At 40.1% G+C, this 25,978-nt stretch overlaps 1 protein-coding gene across 2 annotated transcripts in view; it reads right to left on the reverse strand.

Moving 5' to 3' along the window:
- Positions 1-25,978, reverse strand: part of QTGAL (queuosine-tRNA galactosyltransferase) — a 287,216-nt gene that overhangs the window by 16,995 nt on the left and 244,243 nt on the right. For both annotated transcript variants that reach the window (XM_077833125.1, XM_077833124.1), the window contains exon 9: positions 10,444-10,579. In XM_077833125.1, the coding sequence (XP_077689251.1) occupies positions 10,444-10,579 (136 nt within the window). The remainder of the gene's footprint in view (positions 1-10,443; positions 10,580-25,978) is intronic.

The raw sequence follows: 25,978 nt of genomic DNA on the forward strand, positions 1-25,978 counted from the left end.
ATACAGAACACAGAACAGACCATAGTTTGGATTGGACAATTTCAATTCTAGGTGGCAAGTGGCATGCTTTATAGTCACTTGTAATGTACAAGGAACAAAAGCAAAACAAGAGGACCTTGAGCTCAAATTACACTGTAACACCACTAGACAAATGTACCTCTCATTTGCTTTCTGGATAACCAATACCTGCACATTTGCCTGAGTATAACAATTCTGAACTAAATATCCATTAACCTACATATGTTAAAACACTACAGAAACTACCTGTGGAGCTAACAGATTTCACCAGATACCTGTGTACAACATGACTGCAATAATACCTGAGAACATTTCTGTAACAGTACAATAAATTCTTAACCACAGTGTACCAAAATTTGGGGAGCCTGTATTCTCACCTCTATTTTATATTACACCTAAATTCATACATTCATACACACCTATGTACTTGTAAACCGCCTTAGAAAATGCAAACAGATTTTTTAAAAACGGCCAAGTTAAACAGATTTAAGGAGCATTGTAAATTACCACAGAAATACTTCGGTTTCTCTTATTGTACGCTGTAATGAAGCATTATTTCTGGATGCAAACTTGCCAAATATTTCAAATGTTTCCTTATTTGCATTCCTCACAAATATGCCTGTGATCCCAGTTATATGGTGGCTCCAAAATAAAGCATGGGTTGCCAATAACGTTTTCCAGAGAATTTTACAAATGCAGCCTGTGTTCTTTTGGTTTCCATTGCCCCGTTCATGTTACCCTCTCAGGCCTGTCAGAATGAAGCAGAGCATTTGTTTGTAGATATTTAGTTAAGGTCTCATAGAAATCAATTATTCTGTGGAGGGATGGGCGGCATTTTTCTACCCTTTTTATTTTTGCATTAAAAATTGATTAACAAGACTTAAAAACTAGAAAGCTTGAAAATTCAGACAGCTGGGTTTTTATTTCTTAGTCACATAATGTTGCAGAAGGCTGGATTCTTTTCATAGCAGCAGCCACCTCATTTTCTTCCTATGATTAAGATAATCATTTCCCTTAATCTAGTGATCCCCACTCCCTCTGAAGACAATGGAAGCCTTTTCATTAATTTCAGTGGGAGTTACATCAGTCCCAGTTTTCCTAGTGCAAAAAAGTTATTGGTGGAGGAACTTAATTCTTGCAGGAAATATAAAACAATACCCTGGATTTCTGTTCCAAGGACCTGAGCTATCTTTTTTGCAATATCAATGCTGTTATGGATAATTTATTTAATTATTTTTCCAACTTTGTGATCAAAGAATAAACTGTTCACCTTTCAGCTAAGATAAAAGGAAAAGCATAATCCAGGATTAATTCCCAAGGAATGAAGTTGAAAATTCAACTCCAGGCCCTGAAATGAAGAGCATTATTGTGCTGAGCATCAGCAGGATTTTGTTCTTAAATAACTACAAAAAAGTCTTGATCTGTCCATGGACTGTATTTATAGCCACTCAGTGTTATGTACCCAATGACCTTTCCTGTATGACTAGGGTCCTTGACCAGCATATTACCTCCCCCATGTACCAACTATGGCCACTACCTGCTGCAAAGTATAAACAGCATGTGTTGGCCACACTACACATCCAATCCTGAGGTCATCTGACATATGAAACTCCCAGTAAAGGCAATAAAAGAAAGCATGAAAGAATCAAGCTAATACAATGTATGATTTTACATAGCAGGTAAGTATATGAGACAAATTTCCCTTGGAAGATGGGTTGATTCAACCCAAATTAAAGTTTTCTTTCAGAAAGATGAATGCCTAATACAGAGGTATCTTTATATGTAACTTCCAATGGTTTTAGGCAGTTTAAACCTGATAACTATAGTACTGTAAAACACATTAGCCTTGAATAGGTAATTCTTCCACTGGGTTATACACCATGTGGGTGGTCCAAGAGACAGTTGATTATTTTTCTGCCACCACTATTTATTTTTTAATTTAAAAAAATGTGTGTCCGGAAACTGGATACAGAACTTGCACCCAACTGTTTATGCAATAAGCAGAACTCAGAGCATCAGGCTTACATGACCTGTTTACTTTAGACTAATAGGCTTAACACAGTCTCTCATTTATTTTCCTCCACCAATTAATTCCAATCTTGTGTCTTTTATGAAGACCATCCGTGTCTGCAGTACTGTATCCTGGGGAGAAACCTATGAATTATAAAATAATGTAATGACTGAAAAATACTCTCAAGCTGGATCATAAGTAAATGAGTTAGTTACTCTAAGGCTTATTTACTGCTTTCAGTTGGCTCAAAAGCCAAAATAACCATTATTAGGAAACAACAGAATGCAATATTGCAATGGCTTCTGAGTATCTGTGATTGATTTATCAGATCACTCTTTGGTTGTAAGAAAATGAGAGAGTGGCAAAATATTTTTTGTTTTGATTGTCTGTTTTACTCAAATCTTCACAATTCCAAAAGAAAAAAAAAAAGATTGCTACTTTTCCAAGCTAAAATATAGGAAGGGAAAAGCACAATTCCAGCAGCTACACATAAGTCATCAGTTATACAGTTATTATGAGAAACAGTGCTTTATTGGCAGGGCTTACATCATATGTAAACAAATGTAGCATTAAAACCAAACCAAAACACAACGCTCTTTCACAACAAAAAATCTATCTGGACCAAATTCCAAAATCCTAACTCTGACAAATCTCCCACTGGGGGAGATATTCCACATTTGGGGAAGAAGGAAACATTTTTCTGGCAGGTTGTTTTTAACAAAAATGGCAGTTGTTTGAAGCCGGTTAGAGACTAGAAATGTTAGATAGTGCTGCGCACACACCTTCTGAAAATCAAGACTCTTTAAAGTCTCTCGAATTGGGGACCCCAAAATTGAGGAACCCCAAATCACTAGCTGCTTTTGAAAATCCATCTAGGGTGGGACAATGCTTAACTCTGCTGCCAATGAAGTCAGTGGGAGTTTTACCATTGATTTCAATGGGAACAGAGTTGGGCCAACACTGAGCACTTCCTGGAACCCCCAATACTAATATACAGTACAGGAAATCAAGAGGATTTGCCTTGGAATATATTCATTATTATTATTTTTGCAAAACTAGTTTTTTGAAAGTGTCTAATAGTTGTAACAAGATGAACAGTAGCTCATTTCATACTTGATGTGCCTTCTGATTTCTTGTTCACTACAGGAAATGGCTTTTTACACTTTCTCCTCTGCTCATCATTGTATTCAAATTTCCAGTGGTAAGGCCTATGCAGAGATTTAGCAACCTAAGAACACTACTTTTGTTAGCAGGGTGTTCTTCACAGTATTTTCTTTCCTCAAAATTATATTTCACTTTGATAATGAGCTTGATATCAGTTGCAATGTGCTTTACATGTAGGCTGATGATTTCCAGCATGCTGTGGAACCTGATTATAGCAAACTGGGACGGTGAACTCTACAATGAAGTACAATGACTTTGCTACTTGATTTTCTCTACCACCTCCCTAAACACTGTGATGCACAAAAAATACAATGCTAGCTATAATGAACCTCTATTGCTTTACTGTAAGTTAGTCCCATGTGAATAAGCCTTAGAAAACTGTACAAAACACTTACCAAGTCCTCTCTAGCACATTTTCCCTAGATCATATATTGCAGAATTATGATAGGGGATTTTATTGCCTGGGCTCATGCATCTTTCATATATTTTAAATCTCTAATGAGCTTCACGATCTTTCTCTTTGTTCCAACTTCTTACACTGATAGTTGCTTGAAGGCCTAGGGATTATTTTAATATACGTTTCTGGAAAAGTAAAATCTATTCTTTTCACGCACCTCAGAAAAAAATAACTCAGAGTGTAAGCACCATAGTATAATAAAAGAAAGTGAAGTTAATCTCAAACAAAAAGAGACACCATGCCAGATGTACAGGCCTTCCAGTCTGTCTCAACTGGAACCACAAAGCTAATAAGCATGACCATTCTTACACAAGATCCAAAGATCATAATCAGCATTGAAGTGCCAATCTCATTCCACCTGTTCATCGTTACTGCTGAACCACAGGAAGGCGGTGTGCCTTTTAATTCCAAGCATGTGCTTCATTTATCAGATCTGAGACACTGCTCAGTTAGAGACAGCATTACTTCCCCTCAACACATATAAATATAACAATATCCCTCATCAGAAGGCTGCAAAACCACTTGACTGCCAGAATCCAGTGCCTATGTTGCAGCCAACATACAACATAAACACCTCTAAGCATAAACACAATCCCTTATTACATGCAACAAATAGCTCCATTCACAGAAAACAGCTTGGGACCCACTGGTAAGTTTCTATTCTCCAGAAATGGAGGACGGCCTTTGGTCACTTCTTTAGCAGCCAATTCCTATTAAAAATATTGAGACTGCTTGTTGTGCCTCTGTCTGTCATCTCCTCTAGTTTGTTTTAACTGATTCAATAGCTTGAAAACCCAAGCCTGACATGCGATGGCCAAAATCATTAAAATGCTTTGAAACAGATGTAATACCTTCTCTAAAATTACACTCTTGTGGTCTGGTCTTAATCACTGGGCTACACAGGCATGTTACCCTATACAGGAAGGGTCTGTCCAACATAAAAGTTGTACCAGTATAGTACAGTTAAAGTGGTAAAACTCCCCTAGTGTGAGCGCAGTTATATAGGCATAAAAGTGCTTATTCCCATAAGGGACAGAAAATAAGCTACACGAGGTATCTTTCTACAATTATAGATAACAAGGGGCTTGTACAAGTATAACTAGTTCAGTAAAAGAATCAGATCCCAAAAGAAGAGTTATGACAGTTTTGGAATAGCCTTCCAAGGGAAGCAGTGGGGGGAAAAGATCTATCTAGCTTTAAGATTAAACTCGATAAGTTTATGGAGGAGATGGTATGATGGGATAACATGGTTTTGGTAATTAAATATTCATGGTAAATAGGCCCAATGGCCTGTGATGGGTTATTAGATGGGGTAAGATCTGAGTTACCCAGGAAAGAATTTTCTGTAGTATCTGGCTGATGAATCTTGCCCATATGCTCAGGGTTTAGCTGATTGCCATATTTGGGGTCAGGAAGGAATTTTCCTCCAGGGCAGATTGGAAGGCCCTGGAGGTTTTTCGCCTTCCTCTGTAGCATGGGGCACAGGTCACTTGCTGGAGGATTCTCTGCTCCTTGAAGTCTTTAAACTACGATTTGAGGACTTCAATAGCACAGATATAGGTGTGAGGGTTTTTTTTGTAGGAGTGGTGGGTGGGGTTCTGTGGCCTGCGTTGTGCAGGGGGTCAGACTAGATGATCATAGTGGTCCCTTCTGACCTAAATATCTATGAATCTATGACAGTAATATTTTCAATTGCAGACTAGGCGTAAACTGCAGTCACCGTGCTGCAGAATCTGTACTGTAAGTGCTTCAGATACTGAGCATCATAATAGTTTTCAAAGAGATTTCCTTGCTATCTTTAATTCATAAGTCATATTTCTGTTAAGTTAATAACGTGGATGTTGGAGGCAGGGAGTCTCCATTTCCAGGCTCTCCACACCTGGGTTTTACTGAAACTTGTACTTCTTCCCCATTCTTATTTCCTTGTTGCCATCTCTCTTTAAGCTCTCCTGTAAAACAGGTTCGTAACAGCGCGATTTGTTTCTTCACTAAAAGCAGGGGTGTAAGTTTGCTTTCCTCTACTTATATCTCTAGAGTCTCAGTTCTCCCCTTTTCACTCTCTGAGGCCCTTCATATATTTTAAATATTTTGAAACCACTGCAAAAGTTAGAAGTTTTCTGAGCCTGTAGTACAGGTACAGGACTGTAGTCGCAGCACAGACAGATGACCCTGTTACTGATAAACCACAGCACCTTGCAGATAAAAAAGGTCAGTATCAGACTCAAACATTTGATTTAAAACATTAAGTGGATAGATAACATGCTACAAAGAGGGGGTTCACAAGATACTTTCCTGATATGCTATTGATGAAAAGGGTTGTCATACAGAGGCTTTATGGGGTTGGGTTAGCCATGGTATTATGGGCGCACTTCTGAAGATGCTCTCCCCTAGTAGCTTAATTAGCGTAACTAGAGCAAGAGCTTATTCATTGCTTCTCTCACTGTTTTTCAGTTAGCTGCTTATGTGCTGTTCTCTTTGGAACACTATTTCCAGCTGTGGCTTTAGCGGAATAGTACAGAAACAGTGCAAAAGTATTCCTTTTAGCTGAGGTTTGACAAACAACAATAGAATAGACAAGACAGCACCAAAAAATCCCTCTAGGCATACATAGCATCCCAGAAACATTTGGTTTCCATCTTCAACTGCACATTACAGACAAAACGGATGTGTTTTAAACAAAAAAAGGTCTGTTCAGTTTCACTCATGCAGAAATGCTAACACTACCCCACTGTCAACTGTTTGAATCAAGAAGGGTAAAGTCAGGAAGCAGCATTTCCTTAAGAATACTGAGATACTGGCAATCAATTCATTAAAAAAATACTAGTTAAACAAGTGTTGTTCCTGCTAGGTTACTATCAGGCTAGCATAAACACTGAGCTCTGAATTCATGCCTGGACTCTTTGGAGACAAAATATTATTTCTTTTAATCACCATCACATTCTTAGGGAGGAGAGGAGGATATTAGCTAGGTGTCCTTTTTCTTTAGGACATTACCACAATGCCATTTCAGACTATTTTCAAAACACAATTGGATAACATTTTGCAAGTATCTCTGAACAAAGGAAGACTGATGCTTCCAGAAAATGCCAAGTTCCGTTTCTGAAGCAGTAGTGCTATTAAGTACACAATTAGTATACTTTTCATATGCTTCATATACATCTAATAAATATAGGATATCCCACTCCTAAGTATACCAGACACATCCACTGCTTCAAAAGCTCAGGAGTGGCCACATTATGCTTTCCACTGGACAGCCCAAACTGATTAATCCCCATAATGAAAAGTCAGACATATTCAGATTTTTGCATTGCTCCAACCAGAATCTAATCTATAAATAAAATATTCACAAGTGCCTACATGACTAAGAAGTCTAAGTCCCATTTTCAAAATTGAATTATACACTACAGAGTCTAATTTTTAATGAGGCGATAATACTTTAATAGTAATAGGATACAGCAGTAATAAAGTTGAATACGGGTACAATTTTCAAAAGCATCTAAGTGACTTAGGCCCTAAGCATATATGTCTAAAAGTCATTAGCATACAGGTGATGTACCAGATTCTACACCTATTTATGCGAACACAACTTCATTGAAGAAAATGGTGTTGCACTGGTCTAGTACAACAGATTTTGTTGTTAATGTTCTATACTAAAGTAGGCTATTTTAAATAGGTGACACATTTTCATTTGGACCTTCACTTAGTATTATGATTCAGTACCTGACTATTTGGAGATTCAAGAACATGGAATACCACTTTCATGTCTATAATCTAAACCATACTAAATCTTTCGGATTACCCTGTAAAGATAATTTCCCTATATCACCCTGAAAAGATCATTTTATGATTTTAGGCTGTAAAAGGTGAAGCAAGAATTATTTACAACCTCTGAGCTTGTGGAATTTTGTTGTTTAAAGTCTTTGACAGATTTTTGAGGAAAAGTAAAGATCAGATACTTTGGGTACTTTTCTCTGTTGATTTAGACAGAATTTGATCTGCTTTGAGTCAGATATAGCAAACTATAGTAACTTGTCTTTTTAAAGGCAGGCAGCATGAACTCATGAATATTGCTTGGTATTCGGAGTCAGGAGACTTTGGCTTTGTTCCAAAGCTTTGCCATTGACTTGCTGTGTGATCCTGAGCAAGTCACTTTGACCCAAAGTTTGAAAAGCATCCACTGATTTTGAGTACCCAGTCTGAGACACCTAAGCATGTTTAAAAATCAAGCCCGAGAATCTACAACGGCAACTGAAACCAACTGAGATAGCTACAGATACTTTGTTTTAATTGCTAGTTGATGCTCCCTCTTAAAACTGCCATGACATGCCTATATTTTACCAGAATTTTTCTGCAGAACACCACTGAAATGAATCAGACAGTAGTGTGCATTTGGCATGTACACCTGCAACAGGCAAGTGTGTTTCCTAGATGTAGCAGGTATAGCATTTAGTAACAAATGGGTTAATGGCTAAAGCCATGTTTCAGTATCCAGGGACAGCATACTGAAATATGCTTAATTACAACCTTGACAGAAGCAAAATAATATCATGGTCTGAAGCACTGCCAAAGCAAACATGATACAAAGGTCAGATGGAAAGAACATCAGGATCCCGGTTAATTAGAAGCACATCAACAGTGCTAGAGTATTGCTGAAGCAGGGCTGCTCCATACTGCACAAGGGATAAGTCTTAGCTTCTCAGCAGCAAAACAGCTCAAACAATACCATGAACATTTTCTTGCCCTTTTCATCTATTTTGTGATGGCATCCTCAAGTTATCACTGTTTCCTACAGCACAGGATATTAACTTCTATAGAAGTAGGTGTCACTTGCATCACAGAATTAGAGAATCATTCTATCTTAAATCCAGCTGCATATTAAATTGGTTATATATACATATTTAACAAAGCTAAGGAGATGGGTTGCAACACAGACACCACAGACTGTTTTCTGGTTTTCATTTCAGAATTTCTTGCTTTTGTGTAGTGTCACCAAACACCCTCCCATCTCTTACCTATGAAATTATTTCCTAATTCATACAGGGCCATCAGCTGGAAAGTGTGGTGAACTTGAGAGAGTTAGGGGAATTCACACAGCACTTTGCAAAACACTGACGATATACAGAGTGCCTTTTTATAGAAACCTCACAGACTCATGCACACTGCATCGAGGAGCCAAGATGACTCAACACTTTGAAGCAAATTGTTCTGTCCTTTTTACTGAAGTAATTTTTCTTACGTGCCCAGCATTAAACTTCTCATTACTTGCAAGTTACTTTACCCACTGCCTCATTCACAGATAAAGAAGGATGGCACTGGAAGCACATTCAAGAGATCGGGGTTCAATACCTGCTATCACAGACTCCTTATGTGACTGTCTCCCATTTCCACCCAATGAATTCAACTGTGGGTGTACTCATTTGTTTTACTTTCTTACTGGATGTGTGTGGTCTGAGGACCACTGGATTAATCAGGTTCTCATGTTTTCATTCTCTTGTCTTCTTTCCATATTTTTCATTAAAATGGATGTTTCAAGATCATTTATAGGAAACAGACATATGACATTAACCCTGGAGCCTTTATCTCAAAAACATATAAGACAAGAAGAAAATGATATGAGAGCAAGGTATTTTAATTCCCATACAAATCTCTCCTGAGCAAAATTCTTTCATTGCCAATTCTAAGTAACTACCGTGTTCGGAAAGAAATGCATTATAAATTAAATCCTATATTCATATACAACATTTTCTCCTCTATGTTTAACAATCATGATTTCTACTGGGGGATATAAGGTGTCTATTCCACATAACACAAACCAGATTATTTAGCACGTCATGAGGCCCTTGTCCAGGATTCACCTCAGGACAGAGATGAATGTTATGCACATATGAAACATTTCAAGCCATGATATTTTAGTACTGTCCCACCCAGAAAGACTTTTTTCCTTTAGTTCACCTGGAACTGCTAGGTGGTGTGAAGCTTATACAGCAACAAGGCCATGAGCTGTGACATACGGTCTGATCATTTATTACATGCAGTCACCAACAGGCAAACACAATATAACAGTACATCAGTTGGAAGAGAGATGAATACCATGATTTAAAAAAAGATAGCAGCACAGCTGACACACAGACTGGGAAACTAAGTACATTTTTTAAAAATGCTAGGGGGACACATTATGCGACAACAGTGCTTCCCAAACTTTAAAAGCCCGCGAATCCCTTTCATTACATTGTGAAATCTTGTGAACCCCCTCCTAAAAATGAATATTTCCAGGGATTTAAGTTTAAATTTCCTCCCATTCCGTGAGGCTCCTGCTGCTGGATCCCGTTGACCGCTCCGGTCAACTGAGCTCAACTGAGCTCGGGCTGCAGGTCCCGCTGACTGCTGGGGCTTGGGCTGCCAGCCCCAACTGCCTGGTGCCGCTCTCCCTGGGGCTCGGGCTGCCAGCCCCACGCAGAGCGCTGGGGTTCAGGTGGCCAGCTCCCCCGCTGATGGGGGCGGGGCTCGGGCTGCCAGCCCCAACTGCCCTGCTCCGCTCTCCCTGGGGCTCGGGCTGTCTGCCCTGCAACTGGGTCCCACCTGCTGCCTCCAGTGCCCGGAGTCCTCTGGCTGCCATGAGTGAAATTTGTCTGGAGAACCTCCTGTAACGTTCGGCGAACCCCCAGGTGTTCGCGAACCCGTTTGTGAACCACTGTGCTACAACACCCTTAACTATCAAGGAGCTAGTAGGAAGGAGAGAAGAAACTGCGCTTTTTACAGCTTTTACCCACACTTGATTTTCTTGACATCTCACCTTTTTCTGATTAGCTGGTGATAAGCTTCTATAGAGCTTCCTGCCCTGTTTGCCAGCATTCCAAATGGTGAAAGATGTCCAGTGCTTGAGGGCTCTGTCTTCAAGAAACCTGACTCGGTGATTCCAGATGGTTCCCCTGGGGAATTGGAAAAGATGTGAGTCTGGCCCCTAAATGGATTAACAATGTAAGAAATAGCACTGTCAACACAGACTCACTCTTGATGCAAAAAGCACACTGAAAGATCACACTAGCAACAATTCCAGTGGAAATTAATTCTGTGGCTGGAAAAAAAAATCTCTTGTTTAAACGTTAAACTTGTTGTCTCTGCCTCTGGGGGTGGGAGACTATGTTCTATTTACAGTATTCAGTTCATATGCCATGCTCTTTCAATTCACACTGAAAGATTTTGAACACACTAGAGTCACAACCTACATTTCTTCTAAAGCCTAAAATATATTCATGAGATACACAGTAACTTCTCACTTAATGTTTTAGTTATGTTCTTGAAAAATGCGACTTTAAGAGAAACGATGTTAAGCGAATCAAATTTCCCATAACAATTAATGTAAATGGGGTGGAGGGGGAAATTTTTTTCATCAGACAGAAGACATTATATGCATATACAGTATAAATTTTAAACAATTTAAAACAAACAATGTAATACAGGTATAAGTTTTAAACAATTTTAAACAAATAATTTAATACTGTACTCAGCAATGATGATTGTGAAGCTTGGCTGAGGTGGTGGAGTCAGAGGTTGAAAGAGGGTGGATCATCCGGCTGCTCCTCTTGCTGTTCTTTCCGAAGTGCCAAGTGGTGCTCAACCCAAGCTCTGCTTCCACTCCACTCCTTCCCCCGAGGCCCCACCTCCACCCCCCGCCCCACCTCTTCCCACCCCTGCTCCACCCCCTTTCCCCGAGCACGCCATATCCTCAAAGGATGGGTATTTATGTTACTAGAGAGAGTGTGCATGTGCACACACGTGTATATACACCCACCCACACATTTTTATCTGGATGGTACACACATATAAAGTTGTTATTGACAGGTTTTGACTACCATGATCTCAAACTTCTGCAATAATGTCATTCTTACCCCCTTGTTCTTAGGCCTGTACAGCCTCCCTATTTGCTCCACACCCCAACCCTTTTTTGGCAATTTCCTTCAATAACTGAGGGTGGAACATGCAGTCTCTGCCCTGAAAGATATTGTTAATTGGTCTTCCAAAAATGGCTCCCACTTTTCCCAAGAAACTAACTCAGGGCCCAAACCTGTGAGGTTCTGAGCACCTTCAACTACACTTGAGAGAGCTCAGCGCCTCATGGCAATGGACAGTAAAATGAGACAGGTCTACAATTTACAGGTCTACAATGGTCCAAAGCTTTTTGAACTGGGTCTCAAAATATCCAGTAGTGGAGCCTACTGCCATTATATACTCATTCTACACAGCTTGAATGTTACTGTTTTAGGATTCAGAGTAGCAGCCGTGTTAGTCTGTATCCGCAAAAAGAAAAGGAGTACTTGTGGCACCTTAGAAACTAATAAATTTATTTGAGCATAAGCTTTCATGAGCTACAGCTCACTTCATCAGATGCATGCAGTGGACTTTAGGATTTTAGGAGTAATAACAAGAGACTTTGACTTGAGGTAATTCTTTTATAAGATGATTTTTTTAAGATAGCTCACGAAGATGTTAGGATTTTTTAAAAAAAACATACTATTACAATTAGGAATACTTAAGTTTGAAAACCATACTGCTGAGCTGAATCCAGAGGTGAAAGTGGGCCGGTGTGGCATACTGGTAAGAAATGGCCACCGGTACGGGCCTGTGCATAGCTGACGTTAAAGCCCCTTTTGCCCCCCAAGGGCCAGTGGGGTGGGGCCTGGCGATTTATAAGGGCCTGGGGTTCCCTGCTGCTGCTGCCGGGCAGGTGCCCTAGGCCCTTTAAATCGCTGCCGGAGCCCCAGGCAGCGCAGGCCAGGCAGTGCTGAAGAGCTGGCTGGGGGAGGCTGACCCCCCCCAACCCCACCCCTTATAGGGGCCCGGAGCCTGGCTCCTGTACCAGTATGACTTTTAAGTTACTTTCACCCCTGGCTGAATCAAAATAATTGAAAAGACATCTGGATAGTGAAAAGCTATATTTAGAAAACTGAAATGTTGATAGTTCTCCTGAATATTACGGTATATAAAATTCCTTCTAAATAATAAACTCCTACATTTCCCTTGACTAGTTTCTAAAACCCTAAAGTGTTCTAATTGAAAACATGACTCAGATATTAAATGTTCTGCTTATATTTAGGTTTTCTACCTAACTATAATTTCTTTCCATGTTACTTAAATATAAAACCACTCCTTAGCCTTTACCATCATCTTGGTATTTTTTTTTTTTTTTACATATAAGAGCCTCAACGTTGCCTTTCAAGATGTTGTGCCTCTTAGCACTGCTAAAATATAGCAGAACTAGTTCCACCATATAAATACAGCATTTTTCCATGTACTAATTTCCCACAAGTTAACACCGTGGACATTTTCTAGGGCTTTTAATGGATTGATATTTTAGAGTTTTAGATATTTTAGCCTTAAGAAGTCCAAAAATATCTCAAAGTGCAGAACTGAGGGATAAAGGAGCTTTTAGTGCTTCTACTCTGCTCTTTATTTGAAAAGGTGGACTTAGCCCTGCCATTCCCAACAGTTACAATGTTATTCTTTAAATGCAAGTGAGTGAGGCTACAGGAAGGGAGGGAGAGGGGTGGGGGCGGGGGTGTGAGAAAGAGAGATCAGGGCAGAGTTATTTTCTTCTTGAGCAGGATTTCTTTTTCTAAATGATACTCCCAACAGAACATGTTCGGTGTCATAAAATACAGCTCCCTGTTACTAGGCTGTTTCAATGACTGAGCTACAGTGGTTTAGTATTAAATATCTTGAGAGTCACAGTAACTTCTTGCATTAAAATGGTTTCTTTAAAATGATCTACGATGAAGAGTTGAGCTATACCATAATCCTTTCTGAGTTTAGAGTGTGACTCACTTTCTCTTTTAAGTGCAATTTTGAACCACACCCAACTTTGCCAAAACCAAATTGATTGACCAAATTTCTCAGGCCTAAGGAGAGTGGGTTGTTGTTTGTTGAGGGAAGATGAATTTTGATGTTTACTGGACAAGGAATTTGTGACTTCTTCTTTTTGGCAGGGGAGACAATGAGGGACGGGACCAACATAGCTTAAAATGGTCTGGTCTAGAAACTGCAGATGTGATTTGTTCATTTATTCTCAATGAGATTCGTGCTCTGGAGGGTGTGTTTTTTGTTTTTTTTTGTTTTTTTTTTTGGTAGGCTGGATGATTAATTCTCAAATTGTTCATTTTAGGATTTTGTGCACATCTGGGAACTCTGAATTCTCTACAGACTCTGCCAGGCATATGCTTAACTTGAAGTGCTCTGATAAACCTGCAGGATCAGCCTGACAATGATTTGTTAAAATCTAAAGCCAAACCTGCCAGGTTGCAGGATGTGAAGTTCAGCTTGAAGCAAGCTTTGAGGAAAAAATGGTTACTTACCTTCTCATAACTGTTGTTTCTTGAGCTGTGTTACATATGTCCATTACACTGTAGTTGTGTGCGCCTCTTGTGCACTGGTACCAGAGAGTTTTCCCTTGCAATACTTGTAAGGGGGGGTCCTCCACACACCACCAAGCTCCTTGTGTCTCAAAGTGAGGGAAATAAAAGGTGGTGTTGCCCTGCTCTTCCTTCAGTTTCTTCACACTGGGAACCAATGATAGCCTCTGTGATGTTCGGGAAGGAGAACGGGTGTGTAATGGACACATGCAACACATTTTGAAGAACAGCAATAGCAAGAAGGTAAGTAACCATTTTTTTCTTTGAGTGCTAGCATGTATCTATTACTCTGTAGGTGACTCCAGGCAGTGGGTCTTAGAGTCACATCAGAAGAGGGACTGTAGGACTACCCTGCCAACATTGGCATCTTCCCTAGTTGCAGCAGACAATGTGCAATGTCTGGTGAATGCATGAATCGAAGGCCATGACACTGCTCTACAAATGTTCATAATTGGGATGTTTGCCACAAATGCTTCCAAGGTCGAATGTGCTCTGGCTGAGTGTGCCATAAACTTGCCAAAAGGCATTATTCCTTTGGCAGCATAACACACTGTAATGCAGCTGGTGATCCATTTTGAGAGTCCCCAAGTTGTGACTGGATGACCTCTCATGTTCTGCGTAAGAAACAAAGAGCTGGAAAGAAACCCGAAAAGGCTCTGTCCTATCTAGGTATCAAGCCCATGCTCAACGAATATGTGGAGTCTTCACTCTCCCTTGTACATATTTGGCTTCAAGAAGAAAACTGGGAGGCAGATGGACTGATTCAGGCAGAAATCAGAGACCAAGAGAAATTTAGGATATGGTCTAAGCTGAACCTTGTCCTTGAACAAAACTGTATCTAGTGGATGCATAGTCAATCTAAACCTTTCAGGAACCTGGCCATGATTGGGTGAGTGAAAACTTTTCTCCCCTCTATGCAAGGGTGCCACCAGATGTAAAACCATAGTCCAGAATTCTCAATTAGACTGAGTTGGGAAGACACTGAGAGAGCCCATCCAGATGGCAAAATGTCTCCACTAGGGTAAGTAGCCTTTGTTGAAGGTTTTCTGCTATTAAGGAGAAAATTCTGGACTGCCACCAAGCAGCGTGCCTCTTTTGCATTCAGTCACTAATGAATCATACCATGAGGTGCAACACTTGTATTTGGGTGCAGCACCCAACCCTGGTTCTGTATTTGGAGGTCTCTTGGTTATTGGTAACAGCATTTTTCAGCAGACAGTTTGTGGACATCTGAATACCACATTTGTCTCAGTCAGGTGGGAGCTATAAGGATCATTCTGCCATGATCTTGCTTGAGCTTGATAATAACCCTGGGAATCAGGGGAACTGGTGGGTATGCACAGAGGAGGTCCTTGTTTCATGGAAACAGGAAAGTGTTTGATAAAGATCAGGAGCTGTGATGCTCCGGTACAGGACCGGGAATGCTTCCTGTTCTGCCAAGTGGCAGACACATGTATTTATGGATAATCTCCTATGCAGAATATCCAAACTAAGATATCCCTGTTGAGGGACCAGTCATAGGCAGCGTGTGACTTTTACATTTGGGGAAGCTGGGTGCGAGCGCCGGAAGCTCCCTAGAAGTGGGAAGAGCTGCTAGTGCCTGGACTGGGGCTTCGCCCCTGCTTGGCTTCCTCAAGGAGAGGCCCAGACCATGCTCCACTCTGGGGCCCCACTCCACCTCTTCCTGCTCCTGCTCCACCTCTTCCCCTGAGGCCTTCCTGCCTGCCGCTTACTCCTCTCCACCCCCTCCCCCTCCACTGTGCTTAGTACCCATTTGTGCAGGGTGATGGATTGCCCTGCATGTGGGAAATGGGATAACCTGTCCCAGAAAGGTGGGGAATGGGCAGTGAGATCCAAATTGGGTAGCGAGCTATTCTTTCCATAAGAAGAAATCAGCTGCTTTGAGGCCTCGGGATGCCTTGAGACCAAGGAGGTACTGGCCTTCTCCTCTGTGACCTTTGCTTCCTAGTCAAATGGTAAGCCTTATGGAAGAGTTAGTATTGTTCTCTAGGCTGGTACTGAGGATAATATTTTGTCCTCTTCATCACTGTGGTGTAGAGGCTCAAGGACTTCAGAACCTCCTTAAAGCTAGGGGAAGATTCATCCATTCTGGCTGAAAGCAAGGCACATCCTTCAAAAGGGAGGTCCTTGGTAGCCTGTTATACCTCCACAGGAATCCCAGAGGCCTACAATCAGGAGGAACAGCTTTCACCATGGCCCTGGCCACAGAATCTGCTGGGTCCAGAGAAGCCTGAAGAGCTGAATGAGACACAACGTGTGCCTCAGCAACAAGGGACAGCTTGCTTGGAAACAGGGATACTGCTTTCCAATGAGCAAAGTCGTATCTTGATAGCAGGTCATGGTGATTGGCAATATGGAGTTGTATCTTGCCATTGAAATAAAGTTTCCTACAAAAACGTCAATTTTTCTGACATCTTTGTCCAGGCTTTTTTCTTTCACACAGACCACACCCAATGAGCCGAGGTGGGATGCTCAAACCCCTGGAATAGAACCTGGTATTTCCATTTCATTTGTTGGGCCATAGGTGGGATAGAGGCAGGGGTTTGCCAGATTGTTTTGGCTGGTTGTATAACTGCCTCGATTATAGGCTATCTTTCCTGCGACTATGGGATTAAGATGTCTGTGAGCTTGTGGCTATTCTCCTCCACTAGCTCTACTTGAATGCCCCCAGCCTGGCATTCTGCTGAGGTGCTCCTGATGCATTTTAAAGACATCCAGTAAGGGGGAGGATGTCTCTGGTATCAGAGTCTCATCAAGTGAGGAAGAGGTGGTATCGGGCTCTCATCAAGGGCTGAAGCGGAGGTAAAGCAGATAGCTCTCAAGGCTGGTCTTGCTGGACTAGGAGTGGTTGCTGCTGTAGAGTGGGCTGAGGTAAGTCAAATACCTAAAGGCTGATCAATATTGACTCTCACTGGACTGATAAGAGAGGGTTCCCTCTTGGGGGATCTGTTTGCATGAGGCATTGGTGAAGTAACCTGGATGCTGGTGGTATCCTCCAAGGCATCCAATAGATAGGGCCACCAAGGGGGCTGCTACGGTACTGGCCCCCAAGCACGTCTGGCCCAAACTTCCCAATCTCTGGCCAAATCTTTCTTGAAGCCATGGAGAATGGTCCTGCGAGGGCACTGGAATCAATGGCTCAGGTCTCTCACACTGAGCCGTTACTGATGAGTGGGAAGCCAACAGGTGCACTGTACCATCAGTACTGCAACACCCCTCTGTAGAAGTGTCTTGGACCCGAGATTTTGAAGAACTGGATACCAACTTCTGCTTATGTTTCAGAGACCAAGATTATTCTGATATCTTGGGCCTTGGAGAAGATGGTGCTGGGGCCGGGGATCTCCTACGGCCCCTTTCTGCCGAAATGGCTGAGGAAGCATGCCAAGAGGGAGTCTTCAAAGAGCTTCCCTTAGATGATCAAGGGGCTCTGATGACAGTTTAAGGACAGTCTCCATCAAAATACGTCAGAAGCTCCTCCCTCAGTTTTTTCATTCTGTTCATGAAGTCATGACAAATGGAGCACCTGTAACCTCTCCCAATCACTTGAGACAGTGGCAGTGAGGGTCACTAACAGGCACATGTTTTCTACAGCCCATGCAAAGTTTAAAATCTCGGGATTTTGGCATAGGCTCTCTGCTTAACAGATGCAGTCTGGAGACCTGCTGGACTGGAAAGATCAAGTGGAGAGTAACGTTTTTCAAATCAAAACAAGAAAATAAAGAAATAAAAAGGGAACAAAGAAATGACTAACGATTTGAGTACCACTGGGAAGCATTAACCAGTTTTGTTCCCAGGAAACACCAACGTTCAGACCACAGACAGTAAGAAGGAACTGAAGGAGGAGCAGACACAAGGAGCTCAGTTGTAGGGGAGACACCCGTAAGGGCACTGCTAGGGAAAACTCTCTGGCACTAGTGCACAAGATGCTCACGCACTTACAGTGTAATGGATATATGCATGCACTCGAAGACAAAACTCTGCTACAATTCCAGCATGCAGAAGAACAAGTTTAACTAATTAGCACAGTTAACCTATCTGATGTATATTATTGAGAATAAGTAGATTTAAATAGCAGGGATGCTGCTACTTGCTTTTGACACATGAATTAAAAACACTAATAATATTCCCAGAAAAAAGTTAATTAAGTCAGAATTAAGGTTATATTTAAAAATCATTTATTTAAGAAAAGCCTGATTAGAAAATTGCAGTTATAAAAACGAAGAAAAGATTCAAAATCATGAAATTCTGAATCAATGCCAGCACTCTACATAGCCATCAACAACTCATTCACACCCAATCACACAATAACATAATACTAGACCACAGACTCACAGCTCAAATACTGTAAATACATAATTGCAAACTGCCTCCCACCCATTACATATGGGCCACCAACTCTAAGACAAATCCTCCCTCCTTCCAACTTCATCTGCTCATACATCCAAATACTGACAACCAAACATGCTTTTAACTCTTTATAGCCTTCCCTCAGCCCTTTCCTCCTCAACCTACACAATTATTTCCATGTCCATTTTCCCATTAAATTATAAAACCATATCCATTTACAATGCAACAAACCAGTGACACAAGAACGGTCAGTTTGTAGGTGCTCATGCACTTGACTACAACAACAAACCAAGTATGCAAAGCTTAGAATCTATGAGCAGCCCTGCAACAAAAAATAGTCTGCCATGACAAACAGTCACAAGTAACCCTATAACCACAAATCGGTATGTGTAACCCAACATTCATGATCAATCATACAATAACAAACCAGTGTGTGTGTGCACTCACACCAGAAAAAAGGAAACTGATCCAGAAAGTGACAATTTTGAAACTTCCTATGGATTATTTAAGAGTAACACCAAGAATTCAACTGTTTTCTCTCTCTTTTTTGTTTTTTTTTTTTTGGTTGGTTTTTGGTTGGGGGTTTTTTTGTGTGTTTGTTTTTTCTGAAGGAAACATTTATAATAAATAACATTTCTAAAAGAAAAAGAGCAGTGGAAGAAATCATTGGAAAAACAATTCTTTCAAATAAAGTTGTAAGGCTGACAAAATGACTAAAAAATGTGCTCTAAAATAAAGTCAGCAAGCTAGCAGAAGTCTGTGTGCATTTCTGTGTCTGCACATTTGAAAAAAATTCCACAATGTAATTTATACAAATCAGACAATGTAAACAAATATTAGACTGATACTAAATGTTGAGTCCACATGGCTGTGGGACCGTAACAAGGAAACATCTGTAAATGCTGAGGATTGGGTGGGATTATCAATTTCAGCAAGTTCAAAGGGTATTCTCAACAAGAGAAGGCAATCCAAGACAGGCGTTTTGTTCTTGATCCCTTCATCCCGATTTGGCTGAATCACTTCTGCTTCATGCTTGCAACAATTTCTTTTATTTTTTTCATTTGTGCTCATTTCCTACTGTTTTCAATCATTTTACTTAGGTTTTTCAAATAACTATTCCCACTGTATAGTGTAATATTAAAATTGTATCATTTACAGTGGTTTAAAGAAAATGTATTGTAGCTGAAAACATTGGTTTAGGTTCAGGATTTTTTTAGTATTTAAACTAGGATTCCACTTCACATTTAAAAATAACTAGTCTACTAGGTACAATAAATTGATTTCTAGTGAATTTATGTCTCAAGTATAAAAGCAGTTGAAAACTGGCACATTAAAGCTTGCACTACTTTAATGCTACTCACGCTATTGAAAAAAAACACCCCATGTTTCCTAAGAGGCCTTATCCAAAGACCACTGAACACAACGGAAAGACTCCCACTGATTTCAGTGGGCTTTGGATCAGGTCTTAGGCTAACATTTTCTGGAGCACCGTAAGCATACAATGTCTGTACATGGTGTTGTGTTCATACACAGCAGCCCTGCCAGGAATTTTACAAGCATTAGCGATTCAGATTGGTTGCAACACCTGAACATGGTCTTTAGCTGAGGACTGACTGACCTGATATGGGATACAATGACTTTCTCCCCAGTGTGGATGGGGAGTTACAAGCAGTGTAGTCTCAGCAGTTCAGCTGGTTCTCTTAACTCCATTCTACAGTGCAGCATACAGCATTTGGGAACTTACAATAGTTTCTGCTCCCAGTAGCAGTGCTTGGTACTCGGGGGTAGGTGCTTTAAGAGTCCCAGAATACAGTGTTACAAAATGCTCGTAAGGTGCACAGCATGTGGGTGTGCCAGAATAGTTCTGTCAGAAACACTGTTGCTGTGTGCAAGTGGTAAAGCACTGCATTTAACAAGCAAAACCACCATCCACTTTGTACAATTTGCAATGGCCCCCCTCTCAATTTTGAGATACACTTAGGAGTAAATTGGGCAAATTCTCTCAGGGCTCAAACCTGCATTTCTAACACTTAAAAAATCCCATTTATCTGAGAGTTTTGCCTGAGTTAGGACTGTATTTCTGCCAGGGAGAGACTAAGAGTGCTGTCTAGAACCAGGAATAGCATGGAACAAGGATGAGCGAGCTACCAACACACAGTACTGGCAAAGTGCTTTGATCAGGAGTAGTAGACACATCCTAGCGATCACATCCTAGCTAAACTTGGGCCTCTTGTGACCAGAGACTGTTGATTATGCCAAATTATTTGGTGTTTTAATTATGCGGGCAAATAGGAAATGAGGTGAGAACAACCAATTGCTTTTTCTTTTCTTTCCTTTTTCTCACCTAAATCAAGATTTGTCGTGAGGTCTCCAGAGATGAAAGACCAGTCACTAACTTCCTGGCAGAATTCGGCATAATGCTGTGAGCTGTGGGTTGTTCCAAATTATTTTCATAAAGTGGGTACTGTTAAACTATGTGCAAAAAAAAATATCAAAAATTGAACGTACAGAACCTACACTGAACCTACTATTTCCCTTAATCTGGTCCTGGCATTTTTTTTTTATAAACTTTTCTGAACTTTAATACTAGAGCTCTCTCATCTACACCTTATGAAAAAACATATTTGGAGCTGAAAATCCAAAATCATTGGCAATTAAGTGCTGTGTGGTACTTATTTTAATGTCACATCTGAAAGAAACCCCCATGCCCTTTAGATTTCATATTAGCTTCAGCAGAACAGAAAGTCATAAAGTTAATAACAACTTGTCCTTAATCTCCCAAATTCTTAAAATGCTAAATTTATATAAAAGTGAGAGTAAATGATTTTACCAGTATACACTGCAGATTTAACACTGAAAAAAGCCAAAATAACTATTTTTTCACATCACAATCAGCCAGACTGAACACCAGCAGAAATGGACACCTCTATCAAGTTACACAGACCTGACAAATCAACATGTTACACAGGCAATGCTTCTATCTGCCAGAGTTTTGGATTAATGTTTATACTGATTCACACACACAAGGCAAATTATATGTAGGGAATACATGCTGGGGATTGTATCCCAGAGATCGGAAGTGTTTTAAACAAATGTGTGGGAAAACATTCGTGCATAAATACACAGTTAACTGTAAAAAAAAAAAAAAAACACACCACCGTAAAAAGGAATATTACCACAATTTTTACTATATATTTAAGAGAAATCCAGATTGTTCTAATTTACAGTATTTGTAATACACTCATCATCAGATTATACATGTATGAAATGTCAGATCTTTCTCTGGAAATGTAGTTAAGATTTAGTTATGGTACAACTAGTAATTTGCTCACCATATCCCCAAGCTGCCTGTTGTTTTCCCTGCATTCCCAATGGAATCTTGGGAAGATCTTGCTTTTCCTCACAAGAAATCGTCCTTACCTCTCATCTGTGAAACCTCATATTTTCAACCATCTTTCTGACCCTGTTCACTTGGTGTGTAATTTATATGCCAAAGATCTGGAAGATGATATACATTTCTCATCCTACTTTAACTTAGATTTTTTTTTATTCCTTATTCTGCTTCTTGGTGTGTGTTATAGCAATTCAGACTTACTTATAAATCTGTAAATGGTGTCAGTAGGTCTACATGAATAAGTGTGGGGATACAACTTTAACCTCATTCCTGAATTTGGCATAATGCTGTGAGCTGTGGGTTGTTCCAAATTATTTTCATAAAGTGGGTAATGTTAAACTATGTGCAAAAAAAAATATCAAAAATTGAACGTACAGAACCTACACTGAACCTACTATTTCCCTTAATCTGGACTTGGCATTTTTTTTTATAAACTTTTCTGAACTTTAATACTAGGGAAATCTGTATTTTTATTAGAGTCTTGTTCATGTACCAGCCCTGTGATCTGAGAAACTTAAAATAGGAAGTAATACATGTAGCACTGAGGAGTGAGGATTTCTGCTGGGGATTATTAGTTGGCTTCAGAGAGCTCAGTTAACGTTAGCATCTATGAGTTTTTGAGCACAGCCAATCCCATATATGGCTACTTAGCACTTCATCACTGGTGGTGGTGTCATAACTTGGAAACATTTCATACCCATAAATAAATGAACCCACTAGGAATAGCCATTCCATATGAAATTTCAGCAATGTCTTGAAGGCAAAGGGGTATACTCCCGACAGCCACGCCAGCTAATGAAAAGAACCTTGGATTTGGCACAAAGTATCTTTTAATGCAATCATAAAGGCACATTCCTGACACAGGGCTTTAGCTACTGCTGTCATCCTTTGACATTTGCCTTTTTTGTATTCTTCATAGCATGCTATATTCCCAGAAGGAAAGTTAATGGAGAGAAATATGAAGGTTAAGTATTTTTCCAGAATTAGATGTTAGTGGAAATTCTAGACTTTTGCTAGTTTCTCAAAAAGAGAGGTTAAGTGAAAAGTTTTTTTTTTTTAAAAAAGATTCTACACTGAAAAGTGACTGTGTAAAAATGGCCCTTCTTAACACATCAGATCTGTTCTCTGTAAGTATTCAGAATCAGATCTCACTTTAGTGACATAGATACATTTTTACTCCTGTCAGAACTGAAGAATCAACACAGCTAAAGAGAACACAAGCCAGAGTCAATGCTGTTTTACACAGCGCCAACAGAATTGTTAATTATCTTCCAACTGTGGGGTCAAATTCTGCCCCCTTTTGCATCACTGCAACTCCAGTGAAGATGCAGCAGTTATACGGCTGCTGTGACGGCAGAATATGCTGCAGAATCATGACTACAAGAGCTAGGTCCAGAAAGAATCCAGCATGACTCTCAGAACTGAGGTAGTATGCATGGCTGGCAGTTTGGGAAAAAACCCTCAAAAACATCAATTTGATTCAACTGCCAGTTTCTGCTAAAAAGAGCCCTAAGCACTACAATATCAGTAGGTGATACAGGTCAAGACTGAAAGGCAGTCACTTGCACTGTGGAGAAGTCACTTTAGTGATACCCAATACTTTAATTTGTTAGAATTTGCTCTGTAGAAGACACCTTGAAACATAAAAATGCTAAGAGCTAAAATGATAGTAATGGTTTCTTTAGTAACAAGAATTAAAACTAACCATATCCTAGTATATTTTCTGTCCATGTACCACATTGCCAGGCTATTCTGAATGCACAAAAACCCAGTTACTGTGATTCAATGTTATTAACTATGCACAGTAACATGTAATTTGTGGGATAAAACATTGCAGGACTGTCAAAGTAGAATACCAACTTTGTTTTTGTGTTTTAAATTCTTCATAGTAAAATAAAAAGAGTGACGTTACAATCTGGCAAGCAGATACATGGCTTATTTCTCCACATTTGATATAAAACAGAATTTATACACTATATAAAAAGCAAAAAGTCAGCAATGATCATAAAGGAACAGTGCATATATCTATATACACACACTGCTTTCCGAAGTTATGTAGCTGTGTTGGTCCCAGAATATTGGAAAGACAAGGTGGGTGAGGTACTATTTTTTACTGGATGAACTTCTCGAAACTTTGTCTCTTTCACCAACAGAAGTTGGTCACATAAAATATATTATCTCACTTTGTTTCTCTACCTAGAAACACAGTATATACATATTATACATACAAACAATACATTAAAAGAATGCTATTTAGGTGATGGCAGGCAGGCGGAATATAGGCGTTTTGGATGGGGACATGATTTGTAGGGGCAACAGATAGCATGGAGAGGAATGGATGACAGGAGCTGGGACTAGAAATATGGGATGACAGGGTTGTGGAATGAGGGAAACAGGAGAGGCAATGAAGGCAGCAGGAAATTTTGGTGGTATGTGGGAAAGTAGTAGAATTAGGCAGGGAATATAGGGTTGGTGGGGAATATAAGGAGTCAGAATGGGAAAGAAGAGGAGCAGAGACAGGAACATGAGGAAACAAATAGATCAGTAGCTCAAGGAAGCACCACTCTCTATTGGGCATCCATATTTGGTGGGGATTTCCCTGCACAGAGAAACCACTCCCAACAGTATGCTCAGTCTGCACTGGTTGTCCCAATGCCCCACCAGTGAGGGAAAAGCAAATGACCCTGTTCCCAAAGACTCTGATGACTGTCATGGTATATTGCTTCGGCTCATTTAATGACCATTCCGAAAAACAGAAGATTAGAATGGTCTCAGTGGACAGCCTCAGAAGACTTGGGAGGGGATGGGGAACACCCACCAGGTTGCATCTCTCAAAAGACAACTCCAGGGATGTCCCTTTTTTTAAATTTCATGCTTGGTATGAACTGCCCTACATCAGCGTTGTGTTCAGGATTGACAAGTGTAGAAAGTTCAAAGTATGTGACCACCACCATAACTAAATCAAGTAGATGCCAAAATTCGTTAGATTCCCAACTAATTGGATCATTGTCCTGGACACAAGAAAATTGATAACCAGCTTCAGTGATATCTCAATAAGATGTTTTCTCTAATGCATATTTTAGGCTATATAAATAAGGTGAATAAATATAAAAACTATAATCCCCTTTGTCTGCATCATAGTTTATGGGAGATCACTTTTATGGCATCTTTTGAAGATTCATTACCAAAGAACAACTATTATGGGCAGACCCACTGATCCTCAAAAGACAAGGCAAACAGGTAAACGTTTGCATGGCATCACCATATCCTACATGCCCATTTGTAGAAAATTTAAGATAAGCCAGAGCGTTTGCATTGTGTGGTGTAACCTTGAGATTCCTTTAACAGTTTCAGGCTGCATCATATGAACGAACACTAAGTGAATGTGGGACTGAAGGGGAGAAAAGTGCGACTGACTTCTAATTAATATGATAATTAAAGACTTAGTCTGTGTGAACCAGCAATGAACACCATAATGTAGCTCACCTATTTCAGCAAAACGTAGTTTAAGGAGTGTCAAAAGAGAGAATTTCAGTTATCACCTTTAGGTTTCTGGTTCACCTAGGTTGCCCCTTATGTTGGGATGTTCCCAGAACAAGTAGCTGGGATTCCTGCCTTGGGGGATAAGGGAATGCCATTTTCCCAGACTTCAAGAGCCAGTGCAGGTGCAGTAGAAGGGAACTGTAGCAACTTGCAAACAGCAATTAAAGGAAGTGCCTGAAATGAATGACACTAAAAGCAATTATTTTAGCTATACAAACCACCTCCCAGAAAAGATTCTCACACAGTTATTTTCAGTCTTTGCATTTCTACATGTTCATAGCCATCAGCAACAACTACAAGGTATGATTATGCTCAGTTACTGCCAAATTGTGGTTCCCGTGATGGAAAGGATTAAGCTGCACTAGCAAAATAGCTACTGCTTTCCCAGTGGCATTGAGTTGCATTTCCTACCTTTTGTTCAATTTGTGAAAGATGGGCTTGAACAGAAAGGCTGGATCCAAATATCCCTGAAAGTGAAGAAGTTCAGATCTGGATTCTAACTTGCCATCTTGGGCCAAATACTTGAACTAGATTTTATTTCTGTTTCTTTCATTTTCTGGTGACTTTCTTGTACTGAAAATCTGTTGATAGTATATATTTTTCCATTTGGAAAATTA

This window comes from Eretmochelys imbricata, chromosome 14 (genome assembly GCF_965152235.1).
Source record: "Eretmochelys imbricata isolate rEreImb1 chromosome 14, rEreImb1.hap1, whole genome shotgun sequence".
In the NCBI taxonomy this organism is placed as follows: Eukaryota; Metazoa; Chordata; order Testudines; family Cheloniidae; genus Eretmochelys; species Eretmochelys imbricata.